The sequence below is a fragment of the Chlamydotis macqueenii genome, chromosome Z (genome assembly GCF_036417535.1).
Source record: "Chlamydotis macqueenii isolate bChlMac1 chromosome Z, bChlMac1.mat, whole genome shotgun sequence".
Lineage (NCBI taxonomy): Eukaryota > Metazoa > Chordata > Aves > Otidiformes > Otididae > Chlamydotis > Chlamydotis macqueenii.
The window spans coordinates 43,075,582-43,092,921 of record NC_141593.1 but is presented as its reverse complement, the minus strand read 5'-3'; the positions used below and the strand labels follow the sequence as shown (position 1 = coordinate 43,092,921).

The 17,340-nt window shown below is 40.6% G+C and overlaps 1 protein-coding gene across 1 annotated transcript; it reads left to right on the top strand.

The window, feature by feature from the left end:
- The first annotated feature begins 3,221 nt into the window (after window positions 1-3,221).
- LOC104481368 (fructose-1,6-bisphosphatase 1) lies at window positions 3,222-13,177 on the top strand. The gene is made up of 7 exons (XM_010122541.2): window positions 3,222-3,431; window positions 6,011-6,173; window positions 7,859-7,951; window positions 8,970-9,113; window positions 10,354-10,491; window positions 11,713-11,832; window positions 12,766-13,177. Exons 1-7 carry the CDS (start codon window positions 3,262-3,264, stop codon window positions 12,955-12,957), a joined length of 1,020 nt encoding a protein of 339 aa, XP_010120843.1. The 5' UTR covers window positions 3,222-3,261; the 3' UTR covers window positions 12,958-13,177.
- The last annotated feature ends 4,163 nt before the right edge of the window (window positions 13,178-17,340 follow it).

Genomic DNA, 17,340 nt, shown 5'->3' with positions numbered 1-17,340 from the left:
AAGGCAGACAGCACCTACACCAGTGGCGTGACGCTGCCTTGCGAGCAATCTCAGTGTGACTTGGTGGATCTTACCCTTCATCCACCCAGCCAACACAAAACTTCTGCAGATGTGAGACTTTTGCACAAAGAAGAACTTTTCTTAGCAATGTGGAATCTAGAGCTGCCTTTCCCACATGGACATTTCAGGAAAAACAGGCCTTTGTGAAGGGGTTTCACTCCCATTGTCTTTTTGACTGTCATTTGAAGCTACAAAAGGCAACTGGCATAATAAAATACCTGGGGATTTCTCATCAGCATGTGTCTTATTTTCAAAATAATGACACACTTGGGATTTTATGTGCTAGGAGAAAAGTTTATTTCAAAGACGTTACGTGCTTTTGGATGCTTACAATTCTAAACCAGCTGTGAACTCTGTCTAGTTGAACGTCACCTGTTCGCAAACAAGACTATGTTTTCTTCTATAAAGAAGTGAGTTCTATCAGCAATGTTTAATCAACCAGCACTGACCTTTCTTCTCAAATGCCATAAATTCGTTTAAATAAATGTTTAACTACTGCTTTCTAAAGGGAAAGGTTCACAACATGTAGAACCTACTTTTCATTTTACACTGATTTTATAGTTACCACACAGCATGCTTGCTGTAGGGCTGCATATATGCTTTAGGAGGTTAATTTTTTTTTTTTATCTGTATTCCAAGTGTCTTTTGACACTTTTGTTATCTTCTTTTTCATTTTGCTTCTAACACCTTTCTGTATTGTCCTAAGATACGTGAAAATACTGACAAAGAGGAAAAAAAATAAACCCATAGTATAACTTTGGCTAAGCTAGGGACCTTTTCTCTTAACAATACGTGTTTGAGAATTGATCAGAATAATCTCAGGATATACCTATACTGCAGTCTCTGGCTAGCACAGACAAATTTAGCTAGATAGCTTGGCAAGATTGCCAAGCAGCATTCCAGCCACTGCAGGCTGCAGATGCTGCCTGAAAAGTTGGGTAGGTGTCAGGCGAGTTATGGCACTAAGCTTTACATTCTCATAACTTGTCTACCCTCAACCATTAGATCTTAATTATTTAGTGTCAAGTCAACTTTCTACACTACAGTGAAATCCCACAAAGGACCAATATATGCACATATTCTAAGGCCAGAGGTATGGAAATAGGTTAATCTATAGTATATTCAGTTGCCTTGATAGCAGAAGATTGTGAGCATAGTATATCTGCTAAAAAAAAAAATAATTATACTAGTTCCCCACAGTGGAACCCGGAGATCTGGATGGACTAGTGTGAAACCAGCATCCTTTCAAATGACTGCTATTTCAGTTCACAGCTTGCTCTTGGTGGCTTCCACTGTAGGAATGGAGGAATAAAACTCCTGTTGTACTCACCTCACCAACTCCAAAAGGGCATGGGTTTCAGCTCAGAACTTGAGGAAAGTATGCATAACCCTGTGACTGAGGTGAAAGAGGTGAGTTCTCTTCAGACATGGATACCAAAACCTGAGGCTGCGACCATTTTGAACTGATCTTGGCTATTTTACACTGAAGTACAGCTCTTCCTGCAGGTTATGAAGGTATTTGTTGGGGTAATCACAATTAAAGTAAATTGTCCCAAATCAGCAACTCTGGAGTTTGTTACCGTAAACCATCTATTCCTAGGCTGTTCTACTGTTCTAGCCTGCTTGCTTTTACCCAGTTTAAGTGCACTCATCCAAAATTTTATGAGATCTTTGCTATTAATTTTTCTTGACTATTCCGACTGAAGTAGCTGCTATAGGTGGTTGTAAAGCATTGTCTACCCTTAAAGAAAAAGCTAATTTCAATGTTTTGTAAATTTGCCATAATCCAGCTTCCACTCCAAGAACATTTTTATGATGCTAGGCTGGTGTTCACTTGCCAAAGACTGAAATATCTCATTTGGATACTTATATCTAATAACTTCAGGATCATCTATAGTTCTGGGCATGGCTCAATTAGGCCAAAGTTGTGTGCACTTGCAGGAGAAGACATTTATGCATACCTTTGAAGTATGTAATGTATAGATGATCAATGTGCTTTGCGTAAAGAAGAAACACATATATGCAAAGTGGTGCACACTTTAAGATTATTGCCCTGCATTTGACACCACCTGGAATGATTTCAGTCTGTGGTTTCAATTTTAGGATTTGAGACGGTGCTTATCCAAGTCATGGATGTATTCTACTGAAAAGTAGTCAAAATTCCTTGGATTTATCTATTAGATAATGCAAACATTTCTCATACTACTACCATATCCAGGTTTGTATTTGTCAAATTACTGTGTGAAAGAGTGTATCTCAGGTTAGGTGTTGGTGAACCTGGTTTCACTTACTGGTATCAGGATTTTTCTGATCAAACATTGGCAGGAAAATATATTGCTTAATTTTGCTGTACAGTCAGGAAGTCTGGAGTCAAAAGCAATGAGACTCAGGAGGGTCTGCATTCCTGGGTGTGTTTTACAGTGACATTTGTATGAGGTGCATTAATTTCTAGCTTTTGGAGTCAGACTTGAGCTACATCTTTCTGTTGAACAGGTTTGGAGAATTTGTTACAAAAATCTCTTTGGGTCCAGTGGTAGTTTCTCTGCAACTTTTGTGCCATTTTATGGTGTTAGATGCACGTGAGGTTAGCATGATCTCTTTAAACAGAAGCTAAGTTAATGCTTGATAGAACTGGTTACTAAATGTGTGTTTTTCCTGTACCGCTGGGTCAGGATAAGAGCGTTCCTGTGAAGCAGGAGATACTAACCTTGCTCTGTAGGTTGTGTGCATTTCACCATAACCCACACGCCAGGTTCAGGAGTTTTGCAATCAAGCAGTGAAACAAAGCGGACTTCTAAATTTTTGGGCATGCTTCCAAGAGTGTGAGCACTGAAGTGCGAGCATTGCGTGTCTCGATTCACTTTCTGTGCCGTTCGTGTGCCTGATGCCTCAAGCATTGCTTGCCCCTACTCCCTAAATGCAGGGGAATGAGACACAGTTTAGTGAAAAAAAAAAAAAAAAAAAAAAGCTTGCAGGGTTTGCTTTCCTTATCCTCATCTCCACCCTCGCTTTCCTCCATCCTGGAGGGATTGTGGGGGCTACCCCCTGCCCCGGGCTCTCGTCACCACCCTCCACCCCCCTGACCACACCTCTGGTCAGGCCCCTCGGTCACGCCCCCTTTGGTCACGCCCACGCCACGCCTACACCGGTGGTAGTGGCAGCGGCGAGGGCTTGTGGCTCCACTCTCCTGTCGCCGCCACCATGACGGACCGCTCCGCCTTCGACACCAATGTCATCACCATGACCCGCTTCGTGATGGAGGAAGGCAGGCGGGCGAAAGGCACTGGGGAGTTCACGCAGCTCCTCAACTCCCTCTGCACGGCCATCAAAGCCATCTCCACCGCTGTCCGTAAAGCTGGCATCGCCAACCTGTGAGTCGCAGGATGTCAGGGATTGGGGAGCGCTGGTAGCATCCCGCCCTGCCCCACATCCCTGTGGGTCCAGGGGATCCCGCCACCTCCGGGGTGGTGGGGATGGATATGGGGAAATTGTCACCAGAAAGGCATGTGAGGGATGTTGCATCCACTCACCCCATTGCACAGAGCTGTATGTAGCTCCTTTTGTTTCTCAAACTCTTTGATTTTCTCAAGTGAAATGGATCCTGTAACTTTTTAATAATACAAGGCATGCAGTCTTTGACAGATGTCTGCTGCTGATAGGCCTTCATGCAAATCCTCATCCGGTGTGGGTGCTTTGAACCAGAAGACCAATTGAACAGACTGAAAGACAAAGCCTGTCAAAATATGGCTGAATATTTTCATTGTAGTCAGGGACTTAATATCAAAGCATCATTTTATGCTATGAGGTGTTTAAACAAATGCAGTGGGGTTTTTTCATATTGAATCATAGAAACTTGAGTTTCTCTGTGGAGCTTCAGATGTCTGAGGCTTTTAGAAAGAGCATTGTTTAGGAGCAGTAGTGTCTGTAGTCAGCCAGTCAGAGGGGAGTTTCTCTGGAGATGCATCAGAAGAAAATTAGATCTCTTGAAATGTTAAATAACTAAAACTGGTTGTGGGTAACTAATCACCCTAAGTATTTTATATATTGTTAACAAGCCAAATTGCATGCTTGTCAGGGCTTTAGACATGGGCTGCTTCATTACTTAATGGAAAATGTAGTAGACAGAAAATGAATTTGCCTCTATAAACCATGTAGTGGAAAACATAACAAGCAAAAGGCCTCTGGCAATAGAGTAATATTTACTACCAAATGTGTCAGAAAGCTGAAAAATTTGGTGACTGAAGTTAATAAAATAGAAGTAAGCAACTCCAACAGAGAATAAAAATCCTCCACTTCATGTATATTTGAACTATTTTCCTCTGTCTTGACTTTGGACTTTCTGTAACTGATAGCTTTTTAATCACTCTGTGCTAGTCCTTTCACGTGCCTCCTGTGTCTGTCAGTAAAAAGCAGGGTTTCCCATCTGTGACCTAATTTGTAACAGTCTAAGGTCCCATTCCTGGGACCTACATGCGTGTCTGTCAGCGGCTGCCCACTGCCGTACGATCCCCTGCAGTGGATTTGACTCTCCATCAGCGCTGAGGTAGCTAGCCTGGCTCACAAGCCAGGAGACTTGTAAGCCTCCTCCAGCAGTACATCTCCTGCTGTGGGACCAAGTTTTATAACCGGTGGTGGAACGTTGCTTGGCTATCAGGGGGTGTGAAGAAGCAGGGATCGCCAGGGCCCATTTCTTTGCATCGTCCCCAGGCTCAGCTGTAAGCTCAGTGCTGCCCAGCAGCCAAGGTGCAGAACAGCTGGGGAAGCCACAGTCCCTTCCCAGCTGCAAGCTCCGGGCAGGGCACCCTGCCATCGCCTCCCGGGACTCCTGAAAAGACAAGATGTGAGAGCTGTAGCTGCTGGCCAAGGCGAGTGGAGTTTTTGCCCTGAGGATGAGGACTTGTGCCTCCGCTTGCAAACATGGTGTTCAGAGTGCACTGTTTTCTAAAAGCACTTTCACACTTGCAGAAAAATGTTCAAGCTACTGTAGCAGTGAGAGAGAGAGAGAAAGACAGAGAATTATGCCAGGTCTTTTTCTTTGTCACATGCATTAAACTGAAGAAATGCAGTACATTCAAAGTAGTGTGTTCAGTGTTATTATGAAAATCTGAAATACCAGTATTCAGCCTAATCAATGAATCCTAGCTGAAGTACGTACAAGTCATGTGAGTGTGTGCAGAGCTAGCTATTGTTTTCCTCTTTCAAGAGCTAAGCTTCCCCTCTCTCTGTTTCGCATGCTTTCGAAATCACCTATCACAAGGTCTCCTGGCACTTCCTGATGCCAGGCGGTTTGATTCTGATTAGCTGGCAGGGCTTTGTTTGTGTTTTGTATTTGTATTTCTCAGTTTTATTCCCAAGGAAATGTTTACTACTTGAAATGAAAACTGAAAACGCTGAACTACAAAAATGTTGATTTATCTGTGAGCAAAATATTTCTACCGCAATTTCTACACTGTGTTGCTACCCAGGAGCAAATTACACAGGAACTTATAACGTAACTAGTGTCATCAGATTTATTGTTACTTTTTAAGTAAAAGTTTTCTAATGAAGTCGTAGCTTTTAGGGTATGCAGCTGTAATAACAGAGGCTAGGATTCAGGGACAGTACTTAGGTCTTAAGAGCTCATTTAATAACACAATTATTGTAATTCCGCCTTCACAGCCTCCTCTGGCTATGTTTGCGTATAATTCGATAACTACTGAAAGGTGATTCCTCGTTTTGTATTCCCCACGTTCAGTGTCTTCTACATCTGCCACCACAGCTATTGTTAGCAGGTCTCAGCCAGAATCCGCTGCACAGTACATAAAAAATGGGCTTAGAGAACTGAGACAGCATCCAAAAATGCTGTCTGTTTTACAAGACATTTTACAAATATAAGGTTGCCAGAAACAGGGCGCTTTGGAAGACTTAGTGCCCCATTATCACAAAATGCTCTTTCTTGCCATTGCTCTAGCTATGGAATTGCTGGGTCTACCAATGTGACAGGAGATCAAGTGAAGAAGCTGGACATCCTTTCCAATGACCTGGTGATTAACATGCTCAAGTCATCCTTCAGTACATGTGTTATCGTGTCAGAAGAAAACAAAGATGCTGTGATAGTGGAAACTGAAAAAAGGGTTAGTAGCTTCAAAGATTCTCCGTGCTTGATTTCAAATCAGCCTTTACAGGTGTATTTCTTCATATCTGAGAAACTGAAACTGAGCTAAAAATTTCAGAAAACATCTGCTTTTCTATATTGACAAATTAAGGGGGGAGGTGGGTGGAGAGAGTGTCAGTGAACATTTGTCCTTTCTGTTATTTCCGCTGTCAGAACTGATGGTCATTGGTTTTATTTTTTTTTCTCTGTTGTTCCTCTCCACCTTCTTTTTTTCCCATGTTTTCCTAATTGTGGAGGAAACTTATTTCTTGTTTATCCCATCCGATCTCTGGATCAGTCAAGTCCTTTTGTAAAGTAGCTTTGTTAGTAGGACACTGAGGAGCTGTTCTTTGCAGGTCAAATCTCAGGTTCTTTAATTCAAGCAAATTTTCCTTGAAGCCTGTGAAAGACTTAGTAACAATAAAACAAAACTATTTTTTACTTATTTATCATTATTTATATTCACAAGTCCGCATGCACTTGTTGCGTGATAGTTCCTTTTCCAACCTAGTATTTTGGTGAGATAATGTAAAAATCTGAGTAAAAATTGAGTGAAAACAAGCAACTAAAATATAATTTAGAAAGTATAGGAACATTTGCTTTGTCAAAGCTGTTCTCTCTCTCCTTGTTGAGAAATCTTCAAAATTTATTTTATAGGCATTAGGTGAACAAAGATTGCTTTAGATTTCAGATCCTCAGAGATCACTTAGGGAGACTCAGTGTTAATGCTTTTCTAAACTAAATGTGAGCTAGTATGGTGTTTTTATCAGAATTCCTACTCAGAATTCCTAAGTGCCAAGTAGAGCATTGCTGGACAAATAATTTTCCGGCATGCAAGGTGAAAACAAATGAAAAGTGAATAAACAGTGTTGTAACACATGGTTATTAAAATGATTGTGGATAAAATAAGAGGAAAACAAACTATTTTAAAGGTACAGTTGATTCAACTGTTTTCCCTGTACTTTTCCTGTACCTACAGGAATCCTTAATACAGCAATAGCCAGGGACCATTCTTTTTTTGGGGAAGGAAACCTGGCAAAAACCAGGATAAAACCACAGACTGGCTGAGGTAATTTCTGAGTATCTGTACATTCAGAGCGCCGAGTTTCATTAAGGAGTTTAAAGTGGAACATGCAGTAAAGTGAAATATATAGTTTATGAATGTTAGGTATTAAAGGCCTTTTTAATCTCACTAATTTTAGCTGTACATGAAAAACGTTGTTCTTCATTTGTCTTTTTCCTTATAATTAAGAAGGACTTTTTGTCAGAGACAAGAAAGTGTAGTCTAAATGGTAGATATTACAGGATGTCTATCAAAATGGATCGGCATTAATTAAATAGATGAAGCTAAACTAATAATTAAAAAGTATTCTCTTTTTTTTTAATATATATTAAAAATTGTGTAGGAAAACTTCACTGTTTCCATCTCATCATCTATTACTTACCTTAGAGATTTCTCAGCTTCTGCTGTGGCACAAATCACACAGTTGTAATCAAGAATAAAATCTGGGCCAAGGATTTCAGTTCCTTCATAGTCTATAAACGCCTTTTAGTTTGTATTGCTTTGAAAGTCTCTGAGAAAATCTACCTACTGAAGTATTTTTATTTGGGGAAGTGGCTAACTAATGTCACTAATCTAGTTGTTCCCTCTTTTGTATTTTCTAGGGTAAATACATAGTCTGCATAGACCCTCTAGATGGCTCATCGAACATTGACTGTCTTGTTTCCATTGGGACCATCTTTGCCATCTATAGAAAGGTAAAATTCTTTAATGTAGGACAGAAAAAACTATTATTGTGCACCTTTAGATGAAATATAGTTGCATGTGAAGACTTAATAAAATCTAATTAAACTTGTTTGTGAAACAGACTTTCAGACCCAGCTTTAAGTTCTATCTGCTATTTCACAGACACTTGTGGAAAATATTTCTGAGGGATTTGCATTACTGTCTTAGAAGATGAGGTGCCTGTATGTACGTGGAAGCTTGGCTGATATTTAAGTAGGCAGCTAAAGCAATCACCCTAACAAATCAGGTCTTAGACTTCATGAATATTTGTATTGAGACAAAATACCACGTGGTTGTCATCTAGTTGGGGAATGTGCTTTCAGGTTTTCGTATTCTGTGTACTAATAGTCCTGTTAGCCTGAGGACAGGCATCAAACACAAACCGGACCTGAGAAATGGCACCTGCTTTTGAAGTGTCTCATTCAGTCTGAAAGGCAGAAACTTTGCCTGAAGGAGCTTGAAATACCGGACTTAGATGTCACAAGATGAGGGAAAAAGTAAGTCAGATAAAACACACGCAACTGTCCATTTTGATCAATTTTTGTATGTTGTCATACATCCCAAAGTAACTATTTTCAACTTCATTTTTGTGTGAAGCAAAGGAAAACAAAAAAAAATCCCAAGAACTTTGATGAGCTGTGAACTCCATGAGTCATATTTCATTGCTTGCTTTTTAACTGTGCCTCTGAGTTTTCCTCTGAGCTGTGTTCATCATCACCTGCCACAAGGTACACAGCTCTATATTATCCTCTTAGTCCTTTCCTGCTTCCTGCATTCCAACCAGGCTTATACAAGCTCATTTCTAGATCCATGTGTTTATCTCCTCCATATAATTTGTATTAGTTCATCCAGTAGGAATCTCAGTTGTGGATCATGGAAGCATTTGTGCCATCTCATGCATGGAGTAGGAGACCGTCCCTATCCCAGAGAGTCCAGTTATGTACCAGCTACAGAAATGAAGTAAAGTTGACTATGTTCCTTTTTTCCTAGATGTCCCCTGATGAACCTTCTGGAAAAGACGCTTTACAGCCTGGGCGTAATCTTGTGGCAGCTGGTTATGCTCTCTATGGGAGTGCCACAATGCTGGTACTGGCCACTTCTGCTGGAGGTGTCAACTGTTTCATGCTGGATCCGGTGAGAATGTCTTCTGTTTCTTTATTAGAGATAACAAGGTACTATCTGTAAGAACTGTTTGCCCCCTCAAAAAAATCAAAAAGAGGAGCAATTTTCAGACTAACATAGAGAATGAAATACATTTAATAACCCATCAGCAATAATTTCAAGAGATTTTTGCATTCTGCCTGCCTGCTGTAGCAGTGCTGTATGTGATTCAACAATGGGAAGATAGCTGAGTCAGTGAGACAAATATGGAGCATGTGCCAAATCATGTGATATTTAAAATGAGCTGTTCTCTGCAATGTAGAATGCCCTTTAAGACTTGTTGGTCTTGTCCTTAATGCTAGGACCTTAGTAAACCAGAGAAGCAGAAATATTTAACCTTCTTCTGTGTTTTCAGATCCCACCATGATGTGTAAAAGAGTAAGTGAGGTGTGTGGGTGCGTCTGATATTCTAGCGTGCATTGACTGTATGAGTTCCAAAATAAAAGTCACACTAACCACAGCAAACACTAGTTTGCTGTAGTGACCTGTTTTTTGGTCAGTTAATCAGGCTGTGCCACCTGCCAGTATTAAATTTTTAGAACCTGCAGGGGTCAAGCATCAGAAAATAAAACTTGGTGCTCCCTGTTAAGTAACAGCCTAAGTAGCTGCATGCATTTTTGTCTACGCTCAGATAGCACATTTAACTTTGAGCATGCATGCATGTTACTTTGTTTATTTTTAGCACTAACTTGGAAATGTACTTTAGCAAAAACTAAACAGACCAGTCCTTAGTTACAGAGATTAACTCTCTAGACTCCAGGTTTCCAGTTAGCCCAAGCTAAGACAAACTGGAATTTATTACTATCTACAGCTATTTGAAGGTGTTTATGCATTGCTTCAGCAGACATTCTCCGTTTCCAAACTCCTCAGAGCTGTACTTTTATTGTAAGTCTGGCAAAAGAGTGGAGACCTAAATACATTTACAGGTAACAGCATTTGTGACATAGAAAAGTGATAGAGAGCTGGGATTTGTAGTATGAAGAAGCTTGCATGACCTCAGGATTCATGCTCTGTCTGTACTTTATGGATAAACAAAACACTTCACATCCAGACTTCAAATATCATTGTTTTCATAGGTACAGAATTATTAAAGAAAGTGGCAGCTGTAGTAAATTTTTCCTTAATTGTGTGTATGATTGGGGTTTTTTTTGCATTGGTTTGTACATAAATGAGCAATTAACATTAACAAATTGTTTTTCTTTCTTGTTGTTAGGCAATTGGAGAATTCATTTTGGTGGATAGGGATGTAAAGATCAAAAAGAAGGGAAATATCTACAGTCTTAATGAAGGCTATGCTAAATACTTCGATCCTGCAGTCACAGAGTATCTCAAAAAGAAGAAATTCCCTGAGGTAAAAGATCCCATTTCAGAAGAACTTTCTGATGACATGCAACACTCATAATTTCCAACTTTATGATCAATCACTATCTCATGCACTGTTCAGAGCTTGTTTTCCTATCTATTTAAAATGTATCTTCCTGTTAATTAGAGCAGCAGCTGAAGTGACCAGAGATGTCACCGTCCTTCAGTACTGCACTGCACCTCTTTTATGGGTTTTCTTTCTCTTTCTTTTGTCTTTTTTCTTTTTTTTTTTTTTTCCTAAATCTTCCTTCCTGGCTGAGGGCCTACATAATGGTGCTGGAAGCAAAACTGGGCATTAGGTAGTAGAGAGGAAGTCTCATCTGGTGATGAAGAAATTTAATCTACATATATGTTAGATTGCTGCTTCCTCACTGCAGCACCGGAGTAGACGAGGAGCCGAGTTGGGATGGCAGTAGGTCATCGCTCAGTGGGTAACACAAGCTGGAACCTGAGGGGGCCTCTTACTTGGAAAGCTGGTGTAGTTTCAGAGTCCACTTTGTGGTCCTGCAGTTTCCTGGTGTTAGGAGGCCTGAAGCTCTAAGGAGTGCCTGTAAAATTCCATTCTCATGCCTTATGCTTGTCGTCACTGGAGCGATCACATGGACAGTGAAGCGTAAACTTTCGCTATTGTTACATGTTTGTGTCCCTTCTCGACTTCCTGTTCTTTGAACAAGGACTGATGTTTTCATCTAGCATCTTGTCAGGCTTAAGGTGTTGTTTATTTAGATATTAAAATGTACTCTCTAGAATATAATAAGGAAATAATATCAGTAGTTAACTACTTACTTTTTCGTACCAAAAAAAAGTCATAGGAGCTGGCATAAACAGATAGAAGTAAGGAATAGCACTTCTTTTCTTCCTTGATATTTTTTTCTGCTACAAAAGAAAAAACTTGCATGTCAGTTCCTAGCACTTGATCTTTTTGCTACTAGAAATGCAGTATTTTTCAAGGATTAGAGCACTGATGGAGAGCTGAGATGCATTTTTTGTTGTTGGCACTGGCACTTATCTATCCTGAAATTTTCTGTCTGTCTTTTTCCTTAGATGTTGCCAATTAGAAAACTGAAATTTTCTCCAAAACGATTTTGAATATTGTCAATGTATCACAATTTGGAGGAGTTAGATGTTAGGACCACTAAGGGGCAGGGTAGTAGGGGAATATTCACCTAGTGTGCTTGAAAGTTACGTTCATTTCAATGTCTTTCTGTAGGATGGCAGTTCACCATACGGTGGGAGGTACATAGGATCTATGGTGGCTGATGTGCATCGCACACTGGTGTATGGAGGAATCTTTTTGTATCCTGCTAACTCCAAAAGTCCTAAAGGAAAGGTAAACTTGAATAAGCCAACTATAGAAAATGGTGCATTACGCAGGTATTTCACTGTCACAGATCGGTATTTTATTGCAGAACATGTGTTTTATAACTTGGTAGCTTGCATTCTGGTGTGTGGATAGGGCCACCCCTTGCACACTGTCACGAGTGACAGTAACCTGTTGTCAGACACCTGCTTTAGGGCTGCTGCTAACCTGTTTCAGCTATACTAATGTCTGTTTATCTGCAAACACATTCAGATTACGGAAACTACCAGGGCATGCGCTGTTCAAACAGGCTTCTCTGCACCGTCTCAGCCCAAACCGTGCTGGCCCCAACGAAGCGAAACCTTACAAAGCAAATGAACCCATATTACCATGAAATTCCTATTAGAAGCTAGTATGTACAAAGCCTAAATGGTACAAGAAGCTGTACCAAAAAGAAAACCATCTGCACATCTGGTAGCACTGCCTGGTCTGGAGGAGCTATGCCTGGCTGCCTCTGCCAGGACTACAGTCAGTCAGGGAAGATCACACACTTACAGTTTGACAAGGGCATTGTTTATTCAGCAAAGACCTTTCATCTGTTTTGTAATTGTCCGTAAATTGTTGCTTCAGGTTGCAGATAAGGTGTGGTTATTCATTAGAGAAACCTAATGGCACACTCAGAGACAGTGTTTTTCTGTTCTTTTCACACAGGCCTATGTGGTCTGCTGCCTTGTTGAAGGTTGTGTCTTACATACGAGCTTTATCTCTGTGCAAAGGGCACAATGCAAACATGAACTATGGAGAAAGCACTCAAACTGGGCAAATACAGTAATGACTGTGTTTTGTTTAACAGAAAAAAATTGCAGAATTTCATTCTTGAGTCAAGACACCAAATATAGTTAGTTTTCATGATTCTCAGCATTGCCTGGACTGACCATTGCCATTTTGATTTTTGTCTTCTAGCTGAGACTGCTCTATGAATGCAATCCTATGGCTTTTGTTATTGAGAAGGCTGGGGGAATAGCAACAACGGGGCATCAAGCAGTTCTAGATATAGTGCCTGAGGATATCCACCAGAGAGTGCCTATTGTCTTGGGATCTCCTGATGATGTGAAGGAGTACCTTGAGATAGTCAAGAAGCATTCAGCTAAGTAGAGAAAGCTTGCTGCAGTCACTGTGCAGATGGGAAGAAATGCCTTACAGCTCAACCAAAGAACACACTGCAGTACTGCAAGACTGAACTGTCTGACCTCTGTAGCAAGAGAGCAAATGAACCATATTTTCATAAGAATTTTTAAAAGTGAAATCTTGCACAATTGCATTGTGCAATGAAAGGCATTAAAAGATTGCATTAAAAGTAAAAACAAGAGGAAAATATGTTTGCTTTTTCATTTATTATTTATGATTACACAAAAGCCACTGCACTACAAGGAAATACTGTATTGCATTCAATAACTAGGGTAAGACTCAACTTCCTTAGATAAGCTACAGACTATCACCAGAATATCTGACCCTGTCCTCTTCTAAAATCTTGGGGGTAAGACTCAGCAACCTCTTACAGTGAGTGACCTTTCCTAGACCTGTCTCTAGTTCTCTGGCAATAAATATAAATGCTCATGTGGACACCTTCACACATTGTCTCTAGGCCCCAGAAGCTACTCACTTCTGACCAAGAATTAACATTCATGAAACATGTACGTTAGTGTATGTTAATTCTGACACATACTGATAATATTGCCAGTTGGCACTCTATCAGATCCAGTTACACAGGGATGGAAAATGACATTTTGGAGATGGATTTTGAATTGGATAAAGAGCATGTGTAGACATCTTGGTACCGTTCTGCTGTGATGAGCTAGCCATACTTGCCAGAGATTTAGTTGCTTGCTTAATGAAAAGATGAACCTGTGTGTTGCTAGCAACCCCCATTAGGTGTTCTTTGTGTTATTTTGGGAGTGTGCGTTACAGTGGAAAAGAATTCTGCTGCCCAAGCAGAAGTAAGTTGTGAAGATCCCCACAAAGCATACCGACATTTAATATGCTGCTTCAGAGCATGCTGCTGGGAACATGATGCTACTGCTTGGGAGCTTGGGAGCTAGATGGGCTGTCCACCTGTCTGGGTACACTCTATGGCCATGGCTCATAAGCTTTTAGAATCAGTCTAAACATGCATATCTTTGACATTTCTCACTGCCCGCTTACCTTTGCCAAACTCAAACTAAGGGATACATGGATGTCGCTGTTGGGTGGACTGCCACTGAACATTCACTCAAGCTGTGGGCTGGCAGTCCCTGTCTGTGGGTGCAACAAGCTATAAACCTGCCTGTGTGAGGATCTTGCACACATCAGTGCAGACAGCCTGTTAGAGCTTGGTTCTTCTTGTAAAACAAGAAGAAAAGAGTGTGGGGGAACCTAGAGGCCATGCTGCAAAGGCATGCCCTGTGAGGGCTCACACACAGAAAAAACCTGGGGGCCTTTTTTCTGACATGGGTTGCGTTTTGGAGGCTTAAAGGCAAACCTTAGATGGGTATATATATGCACCTGTTATCTGAAGTGATAGGGGACAAGGCATTTCCAGCAGAGACTGAATGGCCTAGTTTCTGCTGAAAATGCTGTTTCTGTTGAAGCTTTCCTAGTGAAGAGAGGGCTTTCAGAGACCTGAGCCTTTAAAGGACTGGGACAGTCCTGGAAATCACTGAGCTCTCGTTCTGCTTATGTGCTTGCTTTTCACACTGTGAGAACCTAAATCTGGCCCTGTACAGGATCAAGCTCCTCTGTAGGCCAGACTCTGCTCTGGGAATGACCAGATCATGGCTAACATGCTTTGCCTGATATACACCTGCAAAATCAGGCACTCCACAAACGGCATGCTGGCTATGCTGACCTCACACACTGAAACACTTCCCACAGGAATTTATATTCTTACACCAAGCATTTCCTTACTTGCTGTCTCTGGCACATACCCCATAGCAATTTAAAGGGCTCCAAGCTACAGCAGGCAGCACACTGAGAAGGGCTCCAAACCTCTCTGAAGTTCTGGAGTCCACTCTGAGAGGAAAGCGAATGATTGTTGTCATGCACAACTTTTTTAGATCCTTAAGTTTTTTATTTCACCTATCCCCAGAGCCGTAGTTGGGCACATTTTTTTATTTAACACACGAAGCAGAGGATAGTCGGAAGCCTTTACATTATTTTTCTGGGTTTCCGTATTTCAATTTAGACTCTAGTGCCTCACTAGTCTGTTGGCAGAACTTGACGGACAGTATCCACAGCAGCCATTTTTGTCTAGTTATAGTAATTCTTCAGCTGTATTCTGCCCTCAACCTCTTCAGGAATCCCTGGGCTGCATATATCTATTTTTAAGACAACATAGTGTCAGCAGGTAAAGGTTATAGAAGGAAAGGCAATACTGTCCATGTTTGCTAGGTCAGTTTCTAGTGTTTTGGTTTCACCTGTAGGCTGACATTTTATAGTTTGCATTTTTCACATTGTGAGCTGAGTTTCTATTTCTATCTGTAATATGTAAGCCCACATTTGAACAGCATACCTGCGCAGCTGCCAACGGGGATAACTATTCCGTAATCTCCTTCTGCCGCTCCCTTTCCAGAGCTTGCCCTCCGCGTCAACATACGGTGGGAGGGTTGGTTTGTCACAGCACCCACCTTCAGCCTCCCTTGCCGTACCACCCACTGCCCTGCTCAGAGGCTGAACTGTGGCATTTGGTGAAAGGTTGCTGGCTCCAATTTCAGCCGGCGCCATCCAAGAGACTAACATTTCAGATCAGTTGGAAGAGGTATCGCCTTTAAGGCAGAGGGCTCGCCTGTATGCCAGTGGAAGTATGAATCATCCCCCAGAGCTCTTGTGTAATCTTTTTATTAGAGGGCAAATCTCCCACAGATCTGTCAAGTTGAGATGTTCATTGTTTTAACCTTTCTATCCTGTTCCAACCCGTCTCACTGAGCAGTCCTCAGGCATATAAAGAATCATCGCACATTTTGATTTCTCTCTCCCCACCCTACATTACATGGTAATTATTTATATAGCTTAATTATTCAATTTAATCATATAGGTTTTTATCATTCAGTGGGATCACAGTATTTATGAAAACAAGGTAATGTTTTCAGGAAACTCAGTCTTGTGCCTTTATCCAAGTTTTATTCTTTTATTTATCTTCTTGCCCCACTGTTGGGTGCAATATTTCTGGAAAGTTTGGGTGTCAAGTCTGTGTTCCTTATATATTAGTGTAAGTTATGTTCTTACTGAAGGAGTGTTATCTGAGCAGCACCACAAAGCACTGTGCTTTATACATACTAAAAAGTATATAGTACCTGTAAAAATCATTCAGGGATTTTTCAGTTGTTTTTTTTTTTTTAAAAAAAAAAAAAGAGGCAAATAACATACTCATTAGCCCTAAGAATGCCCTTTGAACCACTAAATCCAAAACAAACTTTCTGTTAGAAGATGATCTGAACTTTGTCTTTTTGACCAGTGTAAAAGATCACTTGGAATCAACAGTAAAGAAGATCTGCATGTGATGTTTTGACAAATGTTAGAAGCGATAGGCCAACGCCCACCCCACTTTTTATTTGCTAAATTGATTGGGCATCCTGATGGTATTCTAGCTACACAGCAAAGAGATTTTGCATTTAAAACATTTTAGTCCTGGTCAGGCTGACAACTGCCATGATGACGAAATAATGTGCAGAATGTAATGACTGTACTTCAAGACAGATCCATTTGTGTGTATAACGTGAAACCTGCCTCCTTCCTGCCTCCTTTTATTAATAGCACCATGTGTTATCCCAAAGGTCCCTAAATAACTTATATTTAGGTTTTGTACAAAGTCTATTCAAAGACCTATTTGCAAGGTCTCCTAACCTGGCAAAAAGTGCTCTGGAATACTTCTGTGCTGTGAATGGTATTGTGTACTTTTAACTAGATCACAGCAATAGAAAAGAGGGAAAGAAATCTTCAAGATCACTTTCTTCTTTCACCTTTGCTTTAGAAGACATAGTGCAAACTCTACCTGTTGGTCCACCTGAGAAGATCTGCTCACCTATCCTTAGAGACTTGAAATGACACTTGAAAAACATCCCCAAAGCTAAGCACACAGGATGCAAGCAGAACTGAACTGCATCTTTCTACCTGTTGCTAGTGTTCAGCGTTATCAGTCTCCAAGACCTTTGCTTGAGGCTGGATTCAAAGTAGGAAAACTCATTCAAAACCCTTTACAACTCTCCAAGTAATGTATTGTTCAGAGGTGAAGATATACTTTTAGGAAAATTCAAATAAATGCTAAAGATTAAAAAAGGGATGCAAAGGGAAATCAAAACTCTTTGCCTACAGCTGTAGTTCATCTTAACAAAAACAAAGCTAGGTATATGTTTTGTTACTAATTTTTTTTTTCAGTCTTCCTGGGGTAAATGAATGATAACAACGAAACTCAATGAAACTTTTGTTCTTTAACTCCAGATTTGCTTATTTTGCTTGTGGGCTTTTCAGATATTCTGCTTAAAAATAAGAAGAGTGCTGCTAACA